This window comes from Drosophila navojoa, chromosome 4 (genome assembly GCF_054131105.1).
Source record: "Drosophila navojoa isolate 15081-1374.11 chromosome 4, UAZ_NAV_1.0, whole genome shotgun sequence".
NCBI lineage: Eukaryota > Metazoa > Arthropoda > Insecta > Diptera > Drosophilidae > Drosophila > Drosophila navojoa.
The window spans coordinates 17,184,323-17,203,664 of record NC_142892.1 but is presented as its reverse complement, the minus strand read 5'-3'; the positions used below and the strand labels follow the sequence as shown (position 1 = coordinate 17,203,664).

Sequence of the window (19,342 nt, the reverse complement as noted above, 5' to 3'; positions counted from 1 at the left end):
ATTGCAGCGGGAGTGTAATGAGTGTCCTTAATGGGATATGCTTCCATGAGGTACGACCATATCGGTTTCAAGAGCAACGTTTTCGCCTTAAGTGTTAGATTTGAGTAAACCAGAGCAATTGATGTCCACTTGACATTTGACAGTGCCCAAGTTGATTTTCTAATGAAATCTCTTTTGCGCCTACGTGTTTTGGCGGCTTAATTATGCCAAGTGCCGAGTGCCCGACTTGGCCGCAATATTTCACTTGGCTGAGGCAAAAGTCTAAAGTACGTCAAATCATTCTGGCCGCAAAACTCGAAGCATTTCGTGTGTGTTGATGTTGCTGGGCTGCCAGGCCTCAACTGTGCGTCGGGCTGCAGCTGCAACAGAGTCCAGAGTCGGCCGAGCCTCTTCTCAGAGAGCTGGCCTCAGATAAATTGTGAGTGAATTGGCTTTGAGTGAGTTTTGCTTGAAAACCTGTTTTGCTCTCGGTCTGACGCTCTCTCGCTCGCTTCGGCAGCTGCTTTATCTGAGCACTCACCACTTGGCATGCTTACTCTCTCGCGCTCTCGCATTCACTCTGCCTCTCTCCCTCTACGCCTGGCGTTCGGGCGGCTCTCGTTGCAAGGCCGCGTCGTGGATTATCTACGCCTCGCCTGCAGCTGGCGTAGCCGTAGCGGAAAACACTCGGACCGAGGTATCGTCAATGCGCTGCCTGCTCAGCTAAATCAGTGTAGTTCGTTGCCTCGTCGTGTTCGGTTGTCCACTAGCACCCAGCACCGACTGTGTCTCACATTCTGGCCAACAGTTTGCCACGACTCAAAAGAACGTAAACCGTGTGACAACAACTTGAAGCGTGCAGCAAAGCGAGCCACTGGATTATCGCGCACGATTTTCAAAAACCACACACAACTAAAATACAAAATTGAAACACACACACACACATCAACAGCAAAACTAAACAGCATTTTTTATTTCGAAAATAAAATACGAAAATATACAAAAGTTATGAATTGGCTAAATAAAATACATTTTATTAGCTGCATGTGAAATTTTAAGTTCAGTTCAAGTGAAACTCAACAGAAAATTGGTCAACACAATTTCAACAAAAACAAAAAACAAGAAATAAGTTTTATTTTGTTTTTATATAATTTACAAATATTCAAACGTAAAACAAAACAACTGCAGACTTTAACAAAAATTGTTGCTGTGCGCCATAAAAATTCTAAAAGGTAAGTTGAGTGCAAGAGAAAAATTTTGATAAAGTGCTAGAAAAATGTAAAATGTTAAAAAAAAAAAATTAGATAAAAATTCTAAAATACTAAAAAAGTTATTGTAAAATTTCTATTAAAATATAAATATTAGTATATATTGAGAAAGTTATACAAATATTTATATAAAGAATTATATTTGACAAAAATAAAAAATGTTTACCTAGTGAAATATGCAACAAATATTTGAAATACTTAAAAATATAAATAATATGTTTATTTGGCTTACATAAAATTATTGTCATAGAAAAAAAATATTTTACAAAAAATCCATTTATTAAAGAAACAAAATATGGAAAAGTATATTAATTATTAAAACACGATCAACGTAATAACAATTAATTTTTCTTGTCAACTTTTAAATATGTATCATAAAAACAGAGAAACGTTTTATTTAAAAGTTTCCACAACTCACTTAAGCTGAATATGAATGAGCGACAAATTTCTTACTGAAAAAATTCAAATTGAGCTAAATATAAAACGAAATCTATATATAAAAGACAACATAATTTATGTTTCTCCAGCCATGTGATATCTATGGAAAACCCATAAAAATAGCTCCATTGCAAGAAAACTCAGCTAACCGACTTTTCTTTTCCTTTGCAATTTCTTTTCTCTCTCGCAGCATTATGGACAACTAAAAGAAAATATCACACACACATACACACACATCGAAGGCGAAATTAACCGCAAAAAACAAATCGACGCCGGAAGGCGTTAACCACAATAACAACAACAACAATAACAGCAGCAAAAGCAATAAAAGCAACAGAAACAAAATGCAGCAACTACAAAAGTTGATCTGCATCTGCAGCTGCATCTTGGTCAGCATCTGTGTGAGCCAAACGATGGCATTGGCCAATTGCCCGCCCGGCTGCCAGTGCGACGACAACACCCTGGTGGTGCAGTGCGGCGAGGGCCAGCTGGATGTGCTGCCCATTGCACTGAATCCCTCGATTCAGCGCTTGGTGATCAAGAGCAACAAGATCAAGACCATCGACTCGTCCATTCAGTTCTATGCGGAGCTGACGTTCCTGGATCTGTCGCAGAACCATCTGATGACCATACCACAGCGCACGTTCGCCTACCAGAAGAAGCTGCAGGAGGTGCATCTCAATCACAACAAGATCGGCCAGATCAGCAACAAGACCTTCATTGGCCTGTCCGCCGTGACTGTGCTCAATTTGCGCGGCAATCTGATCTCGGAGCTGCACCAGGGCACCTTCTCGCCGCTGCTGAAAATCGAGGAGCTGAATCTGGGCGAGAATCGCATTGGCTTCATCGACCCGAAGGCATTCGATGGCCTGAAGCAGCTGCGCATTTTATATTTGGATGACAATGCGCTGACCACTGTGCCAGATCCCGTGCTGTTCCAGGCCATGCCAAGCCTGGCGGAGCTCTTCCTCGGCATGAACTCGCTGCTGACCATCCAGTCGGGCGCTTTCAAGGACCTGAAGGGCCTCACCCGCCTGGAGCTGAAGGGCGCCAGCCTGCAGAACATCTCGCACGACAGCTTCCTGGGTCTGGAAGAGCTGCGCGTCCTGGATCTCTCCGACAATCGTCTGCCGCGCATTCCCTCGGTGGGCCTCAGCCACTTGGTGCGCCTGGAGCAGCTGTCGCTGGGCCAAAACGACTTCGAGCTGATCAGCGAGGGCGCCTTCGTGGGCCTGAAGCAGCTGAAGCGCTTGGACATCAACGGAGCCCTCAAGCTGAAGCGCGTGATGACGGGCGCCTTTGCGGCCAACGGAAACCTGGAGTATCTGAACCTGTCGTCCAACAAAATGCTCGTCGAGGTGCAAGAGGGCGCTCTCAGCGGCCTGCCCCATCTGCGTCATGTTGTGCTGAAGGCCAATGCCTTGACCTCGCTGGCCGAGGGTCTATTCCCGTGGAAGGATCTGACCACCCTGGATCTGTCTGAGAATCCCCTGTCCTGCGACTGCCGCGTCATGTGGCTGCGCAACTTGCTGGTGGCCAAGAATGCCAGCCAGGAGGACCAGATGACTGAGCTGCTCTGCGAGTTCCCCGAGCGCCTGCGCGGCGAGGCCCTGAAGCACCTGAACCCCACGCTCATGGGCTGCTCGCACTCGGATCCGCGCAAGCAGGCGCTCATCGGCGCCCTGCTGGTGGGCTCCGCTGCCACGATCACGGCCCTGGCGCTGGTTCTGTACCGCTGCCGGCACAAGATTCGCGAGTACCTCAAGGGCGGCGTCTGGGGCAACTCGGCGCTGGGCCGCAAGGAGCGCGAGTACCAGAAGACTTTCTGCGACGAGGACTACATGTCGCGGCTGCAGCATCATCCCTGCTCCCTGGGCATCCACTCCACCTTCCCCAACACCTACACGGCACCGCACCAGGCCACCGCTGGACCCCATCATCACTACGGCATGTGCCCGATGCCCATCAACGATCTGAATGCCGTCGATGGCCAGCACAAGTTCCAGCAGCTGCAGGTGCCGATGTCGGCGACGCTGATGCACGAGAAGAAGCTGAACAACAACAAGAGCCTGGCGGGCACCGTCGACGACAGCGCCAGCTTCGTGCTGCACATGAAGACGGCTACGATGGGACGCGATCCGCAGCAGCAGCTGCAGCAGCAGCAGGCGCAGGCGCAACAGCAGCAATCGCACCCACAGCAGTCCAAGCTCAATCACTATACGAAGCCGCAGTTTCTGGCCGCCACGGCGGCCGTTGGCGACTCCTGCTACTCGTACGCGGATGTGCCCATGGTGCATGCCCCCCAAACGCTGCGCGTCACCCACGAGCACTTCAAGCAGCGCGAGCGCGAGCCACGCGACTTCGCCTGCGATGCGGATGCCAGCGGCGAAATGATGGATCCCAATTACATCTACAGCAATGCGCACTACTCGCTGCCCCTGGAGCAGATGGGCCGCAGCAAGACGCCCACGCCGCCGCCGCTGCCGCCAGCGCTGCCGCTGCGCAACGGACTGTGCGCCACCACCGGGCGTCGCTCCTTCCAGCACAAGTCCGCGCACAACAACAACAACAGCAGCAATGCGAGCACCATGCGCCAGTTCACGCACTGATCCTCGGAGCACTATCGTCGCAGGCAGCTGAGCATCAATGCTTAGTCGTCGTGTCGTGTCGTTGTCAACTGTGATGCCAAAACTCCACCCGCCCTACCTACCGCCTTTCCCGACAGCTCCCTTCTCCCACAACAACAACAACAAAAGCAACAAGCACTTAAGCGTAATCTGAAGAAATTTTAGTAGTAGAGCACATAAGATACTAACGGGCAGCGTTTACACGAGATCTACTGAAACTATTTATAGATATATATCATATAGTATATTATCTTAACAGTCTAACATTGACAAGGTTTTCCCTTCTATTTTTTGATAGAGTATTTCCTTAAAATACTCACGAGCCGACCACGTGTAAGCGCCGCTTGAGACATTAGTTAAACAAACTTAATTCAAGAAACTTGATCCAACTCTATTATTCTGTATATAAGCACGAAACAAAAAACTCAATGCGATCTCTATGCACTCTGACTACTTACTGTCTTTCTACTACTATTTTTCCATTACAGCAAAAGCAGAACAAAAGCAAATTGTATTTATTTAGCACGTAAGCAGCCTAGTTTGTAAACTAACTTAAACAAAATATTAGCATAAGCAAAACAATTGAAAAGAAATCAACAAAGCACTGAGAGTCACTTGTAAGTTTAATTTAAATTATTTAAAACGAAAATCGATTGTTAAAAACCAACAAGAAAAGCGTATTTATAAGCCATGACTATGTATTTATTAGTTAGTGAAACAATTTATGCAAATTTAAGCAAATATCGTCAAAAATATATGCAACAACTGAAAAACTACTTGAAAAAAAAAACTCACAATTCATTTCATTTCATTTCATTTATTTTCTCCAACGATGAGCTTGCAACTTTTGCTGGGCAGCAGGTGGAAGCGAAAAGGGGCAGAAAGAGGGTGGGAATATATAGATATACATATATATATATACACAATATATATATGTATATATTTTTTATGTAGTGCAACGCATTAAATTGAATATTATGCACGCACTCATAGGCATAGACTTCCACTCTTACTCACCTGCTCTCTCCCTCTCTCTCTCTCTGGCCCTCACTCTCTAGCCTAGGCATCTGGCTAGAGCTACTCTAGCGCCACGGTTGACGTCACAGAGCGCTCGTCGTCAAAGTTTTGTAGCTTGTTTCCTTTTGCATAATAGTGCATTAATTTTACTTTACTTCACTCAATTTTAATTAAATTGAAAGTTAAGAGCTGCAAAGTGCGTACAATTTTTTCTCTCGTTCCACAGTCGGCGAATGCGAGAAAATGTGACGCAAAATATTAATGCTGAGGCTGAAAGTAAAATCGAGTTTGGGCAACAAATGGAAAAAGGCCGTCAGAGTTTAAATTGTGAAATCCAAATTATGAATGCATATATGTGTGTGTATGTGGGCCAAAGGCTTGGCTCTGCTTCATATTCGTTTATATGTAGGTTTTAATTCTTTTACATTAATTTACACATATTTTTAGCTCAGTTCCTTTCCTTTCTTGCTGAACAACTTTAATATATTATTAGCTGCAGAAAAAAGTTTAAAATTTGGCAATCAAATATATAAATTTAGATTTAATTTTTTTAAATACTAAATTATAGATTAATATTTTCTAGTTAATATTTTGGTCCTTTCTATTATTAAATTTTTAAATTTTATATTTACTTTTTATTTTTATTTAATTTAAGAATATTAAAATTTTAATTTGAAATTAAATAAAATTAAATTTTTTAAACTTATATTTACTTTTTAATTAATTCATGAATATACAAATTATAATTTGATAAAGTATTTAAATTATTGGTTTGATTTTAAATTTATAATATATTAAATTTTTAATTAATATGTATATTATATTTTATTCACTTTTCAGTGATACTAAAATATTAAAAAATTTGTTTATTATTGAATGTATTTTATTTATTTATATCATAATATTGTTTACATTATATTTTTTAAATTTATATATTGTAAAATTAAATTTTAAATTTGTTTATTAACGTATATATTTTATTTATTCATATTATAATATTTTTTACATTATATTTATACAATTATATATATATTTATTTTATTTGTATTTATTTGGATTTAACAACGATTATCTGCTTTTTACACAGAATCTTAATTTCAAACAAAATACTGTACCTTTCTTAGATTTATACAAGGTTTTGTTGCATGTTACAAAACTCGTTCTACTTAAAGCCCATTTTGGCTACATTAAGCCAAAGTCACGGCAAATGCAACTGTGTTAAATGTGAACAAAAGAAAAGCCAGTCCAAGCCAAGCTAGAAAATCTGTTATTTTTTGTCTCTCCCCTTTGGTAATCTTCTGACAATTTCAGGCAAATCATGTGGCGGTTAATGCTCGATACAAATAACCGAAAAGCCCCAGCCTATTTATACAATTAAAAAGTGGAGATAGAGAAACCAGAACACAAGTAGAGGCATGTACTATAATAACAATAAATAAATAACAAAGGTAAATAGCGGCAGGCCAAAAGCCCCAAATGGCCAACAATAAAAGTGCTCGAGCTGCGGTGCTTAAAGTAGCATTCGGAGAGGCGACTGAGAGACGAGCGAACGGACTCGAGGCTTGAGTTTTGAATTGAATCGAGTTAAGTTGAGCTGAGTTGGGAATTCATCATCAAATTTCGATTAAAAGGCGCGTGGTGCGATTGTGTTGCCCCCGAGGGGCCAACGGCCAACAGCCAACAACAGTTGGCAGCCAAAAGAGCCAACAGCCAGAGCCAGAGTCAGAGCCAGCAGCCAGCGGGTCAGCGAGCAACTGTGTAGAGTCATTCGCACTATTCAAGCTTCATTAGGAGCTAAAGTAACGAAAACATTTTGATTTCGATCATTACAATTTCCTTTCATGTGAGACGAGTGCGGCAGAGTCGAGTGAACGAGCTACTGAGCAAGTTTCAGTTACTGTTCAATTTCTGTGTTTGCCCAGTGTTTGCATTAAAGGGTTACTGGATCAAGGCACAAAACCGGCCGCAGCACTTCGAATGGCCCTACGTCCACACGGACGTAATCATTAATTCCCCAATGCGCAGACAACAACGCCTGATGCTCAGATATGTAGCCGATCCATCTACAGATTGTTTGGGGCTTTGGCTTTTCGGGCCAGTTCTGAACCAGGCCAACAGCCAGGCGGGCAAACGAAAAGCCAGTCAGAATATGAGGCCCAAATAAAAGCTATGCTCTGGGCAGTAATTATGACGAGCCATGGTCCAAATATTGGAGCCATTGTAATACGCTCTGCATGAAGCACGGCTCGGCTGTGGCTGTGGCTGCTGCTGCTGCTGATTGTATGATGACCATGTTGAAAATGCTCATTAAAGGTACTTCAGAAATTATAGCATTTCACAATTGCGTTTACCGGGCAGGTTAGCGCGCCTCCATTCTCCAGCGGGGCTCGTTCGATTTGACGCGCTATTTATCAGCTGTTGTTATCTATTGGCCGCTCAGAAGTTACATAAAAGCTTTTCGGGGCAATTAAGTTGAACGTGCCGTGATGTGGGCCAAGTTTCATATAGTTTTTGGATTTCGGATTTTGGATTTTGAATTTTCTTTGAAACCGTCTTTGGGGGCGTCTTGACACGGGTGCTGAAAGTATTTAAAGTCTATTTTCATTTGAAAGCTACAGTTGAGTTGAGTACACCTAAGCTGTGAGTGAAAGAATGTAAGTGAGAGTTGTGTGAGAGCAGGCAATGCATTGTAGTTAGTATGTATGGGAGAGTTCTGGATGCACATTACATACATACATGTACAGATTTTTATTCGCTTTAATTCAGATTCAACTACATACTATTCTGTCAACTTATTACATGATACAGCATTATAAGAAATATAATAATTAATAGTTATTATAATGTGTTCTGTTTTTTTTTTTTTTTTTTTTTTTTTTTTTTTTTTTTTTTTTTTTTGTAAATGGTATAAATTTTATATACTATAGCTTAATAATATCAAGTCAATTCAAAAGTATATTTATTTTTAAAATTTTGTAAACCTATTTTATTTTATTATAATTGAATGTTTTATTTATTTAATTTTTTTTTAATTTTATAATAACTTTTTGACATATTTTTGGCATTAATAATTTTGTTTAATCATGTAGTTTTTTAATTAATTTTCATTTTAAATTTAATTTTAACTACGCAGTTGTAGATGAAAAACAAATATTTTAAATTGTATTTCTTTATCAATTCTATTTTAATAAATTGCTCATGTGAGATATTATATTTAATTAATTTAATTGAATTTTAGTTCGATTCCAATTTAGCAATTTAGGTTTTAATAAATATTTAATTTATATCATTTCAAATATCAACAAGTTTTACTTCTTCATTAAGAATTTTATATTAGCAATTAGAAAATTTAGCTGCATTAAGCTTTATAGGCTTTATAAGACCGTTAACTACATATAACTTAATCAATTCTATCTAATTGCATATCAATTTGGCTTATGAAGTGTGAAAGATGATAAATACCCTTGTCCAGAGTCTCCATCAACAGCTAACTTAACATTTCTACTACAACTGCGTCTTCAGACTCAACGCCCAGCTCGTTACAGGTAAATTCAGGGGCGTGAAACGCTAAGCCGCAACGGCTACGTAGATGGGCTTGACAACATGCAGCAGCAGCAGCAGAAGCAACAACAACCGTAATAGCAACAGCAAGAGCAACAGCCGCAACAGCAAGAGCCGCAACAGCCCATAAACTGTTCGCTCAAACGACAATTTCCATTTGACAAAATTTCTATCTATTGGGTTTTTTGTTACACCTTACAATGATCTCGCAAGCAATGCTGCGGACCCCGTGCGGAGCGCCATGAAATTTCCCAACAATGGTTAGCACTCTGTCCCGCTGAGCGGAGAGACCGTGACGCTCTTGCCTCTTGCTCTTGCCTCTTGCCACATGCCTCATGCTGTGCTGTGAGCGGACCGAGTAGGCTTTGGCCGGGCCCTTGCCCTGAGCCCTGAGCCCAGTCGCTCTGGGTATCTCGCTCTGTGAGATGTGAAATTGTGTACGCACATTAATTTCTCATCATTGGCATTGGCATTGGCATTGGCATTGGCAGTGAGGGCTGGCCAAAAGCAGGGTAACTACCGCTGCGTATTAATGGAAACGTTATAGAAGATTAAAAGGTAAGCGGAGATACCAGACGGACAAAACAGACAAACGGACAAACGGCCAACAACAGCGAGGGCCACGTCCACGACAATTGCAACTGTTTTGTGATTTTAATGCGAATTTTTATGCTACGGCCATACAAATGCTATTTACGGTGTATTGGGTTGCACTTCACACACACACACACATTTACTCATGTACATAGCAACAATAACAGTTAGTTTTTGCCTAGGGTTTGCCTAACTACAAGGCGTGAGTCTACCTAAACTCGTCTCATTATGGTCATCTGATTGCTCGAGCAGATTTTTATAGGTTTTCCGGCTGCCTTTTGTGCGATGTTGCATGATTTTTCCCAAGGCAATCAATATCAGCTTTCAATTGTGCGCAATTGTTTTTAATTCTTTAGTTTATGAGGCATAAAATTATATTATCTTTTGGCGGGCAAAGGGAAGCTGCTGCAAACTGTTCTTCAGGTAAGGCATATTGGAGTAAAAATTAAATATTTTACAGTCATTTACAGATTATGTTACACATTCTCTTTACTTGTATACATATGTGCATATTTTAAAAATATTTTATAAAATTACTTTGACCAACATTCCTGCTTAAAGTCGCGTAAACTTTGGCTCCATGACCTTTTGACCCTTAATGCAATACCATTTGCTGCACCCTACTTAAGTTTCTGCTACTTTTTATAGATCTACATACATACATACAGATACACATACATATATAGCGCACACTTCACAAAGAATTATTTTACGCAGCACTACAGACAACAACAACAACAACAACAACAACAACGAACATTTTTAATTAAATAATTAAAGTTGTTGTTGCAGTTAAAGAAGATTTTTCATTTAATTTTTCGCACGAGAGCACGAGATATTTTGCCATAAAGCAATGCACATAAGTGTTAAAAATATAATTATGCCAAAAAGTGGAAGCGCAATGTGCGTATGCGTATATGTGTGTGTATGTGTGTGTGCGTATAAAAAATATTTCAAGCTATACAAAAATGAAAGCGCTTTGGCAATGACAGTGAGTGGGAATACCCTTACTATGCGCTTAATATGATATGATTAATTAGTATATGAATTTAATTAACGTTGTCTCTCAATCAAAATTAAACTCGAAAACAAGTTGAAATGTCAAGCGAAATGCAATTTTAATTGAATATCTGAATATCATATAATATACAGTTTCATTGGATTATTTCAATTGGATTGGCAGTATTTTTTCTTGAAGAGGAATAATACTGTAACTATATATTCATTTCCAGTTCAATAAACATGCGAAAATATTGCAGTTGGCAACGCGAGTCGATGAGTAAGTCCAATTGGACTTTGGTATTAGTTGGGTTTTAGCTAATGGAAAAATATATAAGATTTCTAAACAAATATTGATAACTAAAATATATAAATGAAATATCGAACAAAAATTAACAAACAAATAAATTAAATTTTTTATTTAATATTGTAGAAAAATATCAAAAAATTGTTAGTGAAAGATAATTAGTTTGAATAAAATATTAAAAAAAATATATATATTACATATATTTTTAAAAACTCTGCCTGTTATATTGAAATAAAATAAAAATAGATAAATAAATAAAATAAATAAAATTAAAAAAATTAATAAAATAAATAAAATAAAAAAAATAAATAAAATAAATTAAATAAATAAAATTAAAGAACATAAATAAAATAAATAAATAAAATTTTAAAAAATAAATAAAACAGCAGAATAATCAAATTTATTTAAATTATTTATTAATTTTCTTTACAAGATATATAATTTATAAGTCATGCAATATTCAATGTACTCCCAATCCATTTATAGGGTATAAGCTCACTAAAAGCATGTTAAGCTGCTTCAAATATGAGTATATATATATATACATACATACATACATATCGATATATGAGTCTTGCAAGCGTCAGGTGCAAAACGACCCTCGCAGCGGGCCCGAAAGGATAATGCACGTCTAGGGCAGTCGGTTTGTTGGTAATAATGTTAAATTGCTTTTCAATTATTTTATAGGTTATGGTAATATTTATTTTAATTAAAAACAAATACGCGCACTGCACCGCATGCCAGAGCAGAGCAGAGCCGACTCTGATAGCCGGATAGCCCCTTATGCCAATATTCAAGCAGGACTCAACTGCAGGCAGCAGGTTGCAATTGTTGTTGCCGCTGTTGTTGCATACGCAATAAAATACATGAAATAAAATAAAAATACAAAAAGATAAATAAAATAAAGATAGGCGAACACGAAGTTTATTTGCAGTATAAAAGAGAACAAACAACAACAACAGCAGCAACAACGAATTATGGTAGATAATGTTTTGTATATATTTTTGAAGCCTGGCACTGGCCAAGAGTCCGATGCAGTTGTTGGCAACATTTTCGTTGGGCCACAAAAAAAAAGTAAACAGCAAATAAAAATGTTGAGAGCTTCACAACTTTTTAATTGAGTTGCACAATAAAGTTCATTTGGCAACAGAACAAACGCTCACTGCACAGGTCGAATGCGAGTTTGCAATATTTTAGAGCATAGTTAATTGAACAAAGACCTTAATTAAACTACGAAAATCTACAGATATACAACTACATATTGTATGAAATTGTATTAAATGTATTGCAACTAAAATTTGACATGCTTAGCTCCATTATTGGGTAAATTTAATGCAATTTGGGCTCTGCATATGACCGCAGCTCGTTCTCACCTTTCCATTCCGATTACCATTCCCATTCCCATTCCAATTTCAATTTTCATAATATTTTCGGCATTTTACAAGCAGCTGAGCTTTGGGTAAATATTAATATTAATTGTGGCGTGGCTCTGCCTACATCCGTTTGCCAATGCCAATTGCTGTTGGATTTCTATATGGTTGGCAACACTGGCTGGCTGCTTGGCAACATTGAACATGTTCGACTGCAAAAGCTAACGAGTTAACGTCAAAGAGGGGGCAGAGACACACGCACACACACACGCACACACACGCACACACACGCACGCAAATATACGCAAATTATCATAAAGAACATAATTTTGTGCTATTTAAGGGGAAACGTGTGCAGAAATTTTAACGAATTTACAACAACAAGAACAACAACAACAACTGATGATGACAACAAAGTGAAATACACGCAATGCCGACAACTGCGTGTGTTGCCTGCATTAGGAAAACTTGCAATTAAAACTCATTTCGTTGAAAACGCGATTTTGCAGCGTAAATTCCATTTAAAAAGTTTCATCGCCAGCAAAACTCATCAGGCAGCGAAAAACCCGAAAAACTTCCTCTCCGACCGCCCACACCCCTTTTGGCATAACCAACTTGATGATAAACGAAATGAATTTTAAACAGTATTCATTGAGGCATTATCAGCAGCAACAGCAACAGCAGCAGCAGCAGCAGCAGCCGCAGCCAAAAACATTTGCAACCTGTTCCGCCCACCAGCCCCCGTGCCTTGACGCTGTCCGCACCCTCATGAAAGCCACGTTTGATGTCCTGCGTGAGGGTATCGCAATGCGGTAATACATTTTGTTAATAGCAGGGCAACGGGGCAGACAGACCTAGAAGCCAGACAGCCGCCAGTATGTGCGTACTGGAACATGCTTGGCCAAAGTTCTATTCATATTGAATGTCTAATGGGGTTAATTCGAGCTTTTCAACATTTTCTGCTACTTCGCTAAGCCCTTATTCATACAGCAGCATTAAATGAAATGGCTATTATGCTAGCTAAAGTATCTAATGAGATCTCTAAATATAAAGCTCTGGAGTTTTGGAGTTTTGATGTCTGCATGTCGAGTCCCATCAATTGCCTGATATGCGAAGCTTGAGTGGGGCCGGTAAAATATAAAGCACTTTATGTGTTTATTTCCTAAAGAACTTATGCATATGTATATACATATGATATATCATATCTCTATGAAAGGATCATTTTTCCATCTATAACCTACCATTAAAGTTTTTTTTTTTTTAATTTTATTTAATATTATATGTTTTATTTGTTAATAAATTTGAAAAATAAAAATATAAAATCAATTATTAATATTATTGCATATGTGTATAGTAAATATTATGATTATTTTATATATTTTTATATTCGTACCATTTTTTATTTATTTATTTTTATAAATATATTTTTTTTAAATTTACATATGTATGTATTTATTTATCTTTTATGTTTATTTTTCATATATATATATATATATATATATATATATATATATATATATATATATATATATATATATATATATATATATATATATATATTTATTTGTTATTATTTTCTTTTTTAATTTATATATTTTTTAAAATTTATTTATGCATTCATTTGTTTTTTATGTTTATTTATTTTTAATTATATTTTTATTTTTCATTTTTTTTATTATATATTATATATATATAAATATTATATTATTTATATATATTAAAAAATTATTTTGGTCATAATTAATGCCGAAATACTTTTGTTACCAACCAATATGTTATGTTTATGTTTTGTTACCAATATGTAAATATTGTATATCTAGCTCATATCTAGTTCATACATAATATCATCTCAATCAAACAGCGCCTTCACAACACTTCACACATTCCAATTGGAAACATCAACGTCTGCTGCCCAGCACTTCTCGCCTGCTGATTAGAAAGAGTATTATAAATTTGAGCTGAGCGCATTATTTTCGTTGTCAATTGCCATTGCGAACGCATTATTTAGCAAGTTTCTCGCAGCGCATTTGTGTGCACATCAAAGAGAATTTCCAATAATACAAAACACTTGCCCAACTGCAACTCCAACTGGGACGAAATTCAATTATGAGTGGATGCGCACATAGTCCGTCTAGCCTCACCTGCGGCTGCTGCAGCTGGGGCTCAGTTGATTGGCGAATGCATTCATAGCGCCACATAAAATGCTGCGTTAGTCCCGTTGTTATTTGGTCATCAAAGTGCAACATTCTGCAGTGGCAGGGGCAGCGGGAGAGCATTGCTGAATGGTTCCATCAAATATATACTACCTCTATGCATCAATCGGACGGCGTGGCAATCCCATTTGCTATTGTTTGACTGCTCTGATGAGTTTTTAAACTAGTTATTAAACGTCGTTGTCGATTTGAATTTAGACGAAAGGTGTGTGTGCTTAGAGAGTTGTCGAATGGCAAAAATACCCTGCAAAATTACTTAAAGAACTTTGATAAACTATGATAATAATTTGCTATGTTATCAACATAATAGATATATGTCTAGTCAACTGATATTTAGCTATCTTTTTCTGTTTACAAAATTGTGCTTAGAGCGCAAATATACCCTGTAAAATTATTGAAAAATTAAATAGAAATCATTTCGAATTGATATAACTAAATATAAGGCTAGGCGAACGATTTACAAATCTTTTTAGCTGTCTACAGGGTATGCTTTAGTCGCCCATTCTCTCCCCCAACTATGCGCTGTTTATTTGGCATGTTTGCCCATGTGTCGGGGCCTTTGATTTGCCACGGCTTTTGGCCAAAATGAAAATGGACCATGAAATTCTATAAATTTGATATTTTGTTTGGCAGCGCTTGACATCGTCAAATTGAGTTTAGTTTTTCGATTGAGCTGTTCGCTGTGTGGGCACAGTAAATATCATTAAATTATAGCACCAAATTAGCTTACAGGCATTCATTGTTTGAGCTGCATGGAAAATGATTTGAAATTATTTCAAACAGAATGTATGTATATCGAAAAGTTAACATGACAAATAAATAAATAAATATATTCTATTTTTATATATTTGCAGCTCTCGTCTCCCACGGCTTGGCTTCTTTGAGCTACCGTAATTGCTGTTTCATTAGTCAAGTCTCAAGCCCGACTCGATTCTTATCTGCGCTTGGCAACTCTTTGATCTGGCTGTAAATTAATTGCTCAACTTCCAGAAAAGCTTCCAAACTCTGCTTAATTTCTATCATACCTTGACAAAATGCCGCGGTTGCTGCCACAGCCATTCAGAATCCATCGAGAATCATTTATAAAAATAATCGCATCAGGCATGCAAGACGACCCAAGCTGGAGCTGGAGCTGGAGCTGGAATAATAAAGAAACCAGAAATGAAATGAAGAAAATTAAGAAAAACAAACCGTGACAGATTATGCAAACTAATTACACAAAATTAGTTGAGATTTATGCCTTGACGTAACCAAAAAAGACAGAGAGAGAGCGAGAATAAAACAATGAATAAAGAAAAAGTTCTTTCATAACAACAAAGGAAAACATGTAAAAGAGATCTGAACAGAAAGAGCTTCATAAGCTCGGGCACATTTATTAATCAATTCAATTTTTGCCGCGCGCCATGAGAACTCGGGTCGAATTTGGCGCCCAACGACAGGTGACAAATCGTATGACATAATAAAAGAGAAGAAGAAGAAAAGAAAGGGTTCAATTTGAACTCTTTTTGTGGCTACAAATTTGTATGATGTAGCGCTTAATTGGTGATTAACCACCTGTAGCTTGTGGCACGCCAGTCTCCTGCTCCCTCTCTCTCTCCCTCTCTCTCTACCTGTCTCGGTCTCTTCTGTATCTCTCCGTTCGATTGCATTCTAAAGTGTCTTGTTTCGTTACGAAAAATCGTGCCTGGTTCTGCCCCCCGCGCTAAACTTGGGTTTGTCAGCCAGTTCGTGTTCGCTTAAACGTTTTTAATAAAACGAAACTGGGCTGCAAATGAAGACGAAGTCTCCTGCCTGCCTCCAAAAACAAATGTCACTAGGCCTGGGCCAGAAGAACTCTAGTTCTCGTTCTCGAAAGCGAGGGAAATGGAGGAAAAACTACAAGATTTATGGTTACATGCTCTCCTTGTTGTTGTTGGTGTTGTTGTTGTTGTCTTTACAGTCGCTGTCAGCATTGTCAAGTTGGGGTTGGGGGCAGCATTTCCCTGGAAATTTGGTGTAGGGGCCCGGTCGGTCGGTTGGGAATATAATTCATGTCGATTGCAATGCCATGAGATTTGTCAAAGCCAATCCAGCGCCTAGATTATCTCTCTATTAATTATCGTTTATGGCCTGTTTGCTGGGGGTGCAGCGTATTCTCCGATATAATTTGTAGCCAGCTTTGGCAGCTTATCAGCTCTTCTATTCGGCGGAGGGGGCGTCAATAGACACGTCCACGGCCAGACAAACAAAGTTCTGAAGCTCTTTCCACTTACTATTGTAGTTCCCACGAAGGTAACCCCAGATAACAAGCCCATGGCTCAAGGGCTGAAGGGGGCAGGCAATGATTGGCTTGACTGCATGACTGCTTGTCCAGCCAAGCCAATATTGAGGCTGAGCTAAATATTCGCCGCACAATTTCAATAGCCTCGGCCACAGGGCCAGCACCTGGAGCAATTGCCACCATTAGCATGCTAATATAAACATGGAAACTAAAACTTATTACAAAACCCATTAGATATTTTGCTCTCTTTTTATCCGTGAGCGAACAAACGCAGAACACAAGCCGTGCTCTCAGTTCTTTCTGCTTTTTGCTTTAATATTTCATTGGGTATATTGAATATGAAATGTGACTGCAGAGAAGTAAGACGGAATAGCATATTTGCAGAAGAGTTGCAGAGATAATACATGGATACATGGATGAAATGCTTGGGAAAGCAGGCAAGTAAATAGCTGAATATATTATATGTGAATTTCCAAGTGAATCACATATTAATAAATGTTAATACATATAAATAAACATTTATTTTATTGAAAAAATTGAATTTAAAATGTATTATTAATAAATTAAAAATAAAGAATAAATAATTATGATATATTTACCAAATTTTAAAATATGCACTTCTATATAAATAAAAAACTTTATTATTTTTCAGAATAACTAATTAATAATCATGGTAAAAAATATAATTTTCTTTTAAATTAATAATATACATTTTTATTTAAAAAAAGGTAATTAAATTATATTTAATAAATATATAAATATGTGTAATTTAATATGTTTTTTTTTCTTTTGAAATTATTATGCTAAATTTGAATTAATATTCTGTTACCATTTGAGAATAAATAAAATTATATATAGATTTTAAATTTACAGACAAGTGTCATGATATTTTATACCAAGCACAGCTAAATAACTAATGCAATATTAAATATAATAAATCAAATTTCATTAATATTTTCTTCCTCTTTGTATATTAATATGCATACTGAATTTAATGATATTAATTATGTTTGATAAATTTTATTATTGATTATTTTAGGTTCCATACTAACAAAATGTTTAATTACAATTAAAATTATATATTGTAAAATATAAATTATATGTCATACATATTTCACATACTTTTCATACAAAGTTTAAGCATATCTCGTGACATATTCTCTCTCTCTCTCTCTCTCTCGCTCTCTCTCTCTCTCTCTCTCTCTCTGTCTCTTTCTCTCTGTCTTGCTCTCATTCACTCTCTCTTTCAAGAGCATCAGCTCTTCGGTTTGCTTTCTCATGCACTTGCAGTTCTTTTTTTTGGCTGCGGTTACATGTGACTGCCGGCGGGGCTTTCGTGTGCTATCTAGGACCAATCAATGCCAGAACTGATGATGTTAATCTGAGCCCGCATTTTGGACTGCTGCACTGCTGTGCGAGTGAGTGTGTGTGTGTGGCTGGTTGGGTGGGTGAGCGGGTGGGTGGTTGATGCGACCAGCCATTTACCCTTAAGTTAAAATTCATTTGAATATACAACATCCTATTTCAATTTAAATTCAAATCCGCAAACATTTGCCACGAACGTTGGACTTGGCCTGACAAGGGGCCACGCCCATTTTGACTGGCTAAGGGACAGTTGGAGTGGGAGTGGCAGTGGCAGCGGCACTGGCAGTGGGTTGGCCCCATCAAGAGTCGAGTAATGCAGCCAGCCAGCGCTGCTGCTGCTGCCGCTGCCGATGGTCGTTGTAGTTGTGGACGCTGCGAAATGCCACTTACTCCAAAGTGCCGCAGCGATTAACATCTACGACCTGACGGACGACTGGGACAGATGGGCGGCGGGTAATGGGAGGGGATGAGGCGATGAGACGATGGCAGCTAGCTACCAATTCGCCTGGCTCCAGCTACCTACCGTTATTTGCTCTGCCCTGCCGGGAGCTCTCAGGGTCCGTGTCCGTGTGTTGTATCTTTTGCATATCGCGTGCTGTGTATCTTCAAGTATGAGTATCTCGATGGTGCTGCGGCGACACCAATAACAACGTTCCAGCGCACTACAGCCAAATTGCAAAACCAATTTAAAAAATAATAATAAAAAAGAGAAGTAGGAGAAACCTTCACACATACATATTCGTAGATAGTTACAGTTACGTTTCGTTAGGTTTTGGCTAAATCTAAATTGGAATTTGTTTGCCGAGCGCAATATTTTTTTTTCTCTTTTTTTCTCTATATTTATATTTTATATTTAATTATTGAAGGGGTTTTTAGCACATCATCGTCGTCATCATCGTCCTCCTCGGCCAGAGCGGAGCTAACGAATTTAGTATGCAAAGAATTTTCATTCGATTTGTGTTTCGCATTTGCATTGCATCTTCAGCTCCAGCCGTCTGCCACAGTCGGTTTAATTTGATTGAGCATTTGCCACAGCTATGCAAATGCGCTGCAAATCGAATAGTTGATTATGTTAGTTTTAGGTTTATGGCTTATAAAAATATCAAATGTATATCATACTAGCTGAGAAGCAAAAGCTTCATATTTTTCTTTTCACATGCTGAAAATGGAATATTTCATTTAATCCCTCTCTCTCTCTCTCCCTCACCCTCTTTGTGTCTGTTGACATTAATGCCCAATAAGCGCAGATGCTTGACCATAAATCTGCAGCAGGACACAATAAATTAAATACATTTTATTCATACATACATATATATATATATATATATTCTTTTTTTTTTTTTT

The 19,342-nt window shown here is 38.2% G+C and overlaps 1 protein-coding gene across 1 annotated transcript; it reads left to right on the top strand.

Moving 5' to 3' along the window:
• Window positions 1–696: 696 nt before the first annotated feature.
• trn (tartan) lies at window positions 697–4,975 on the top strand. The gene is made up of 2 exons (XM_030385760.2): window positions 697–1,211; window positions 1,876–4,975. Exon 2 carries the CDS (start codon window positions 2,030–2,032, stop codon window positions 4,292–4,294), a length of 2,265 nt encoding a protein of 754 aa, XP_030241620.1. The 5' UTR covers window positions 697–1,211; window positions 1,876–2,029; the 3' UTR covers window positions 4,295–4,975.
• The last annotated feature ends 14,367 nt before the right edge of the window (window positions 4,976–19,342 follow it).

What these genes read in the sequence shown, in the direction of transcription:
- trn (XM_030385760.2), top strand. Translation starts at nt 2,030, where the DNA reads ATGCAGCAACTACAAAAGTTGATCTGCATCTGCAGCTGCATCTTGGTC.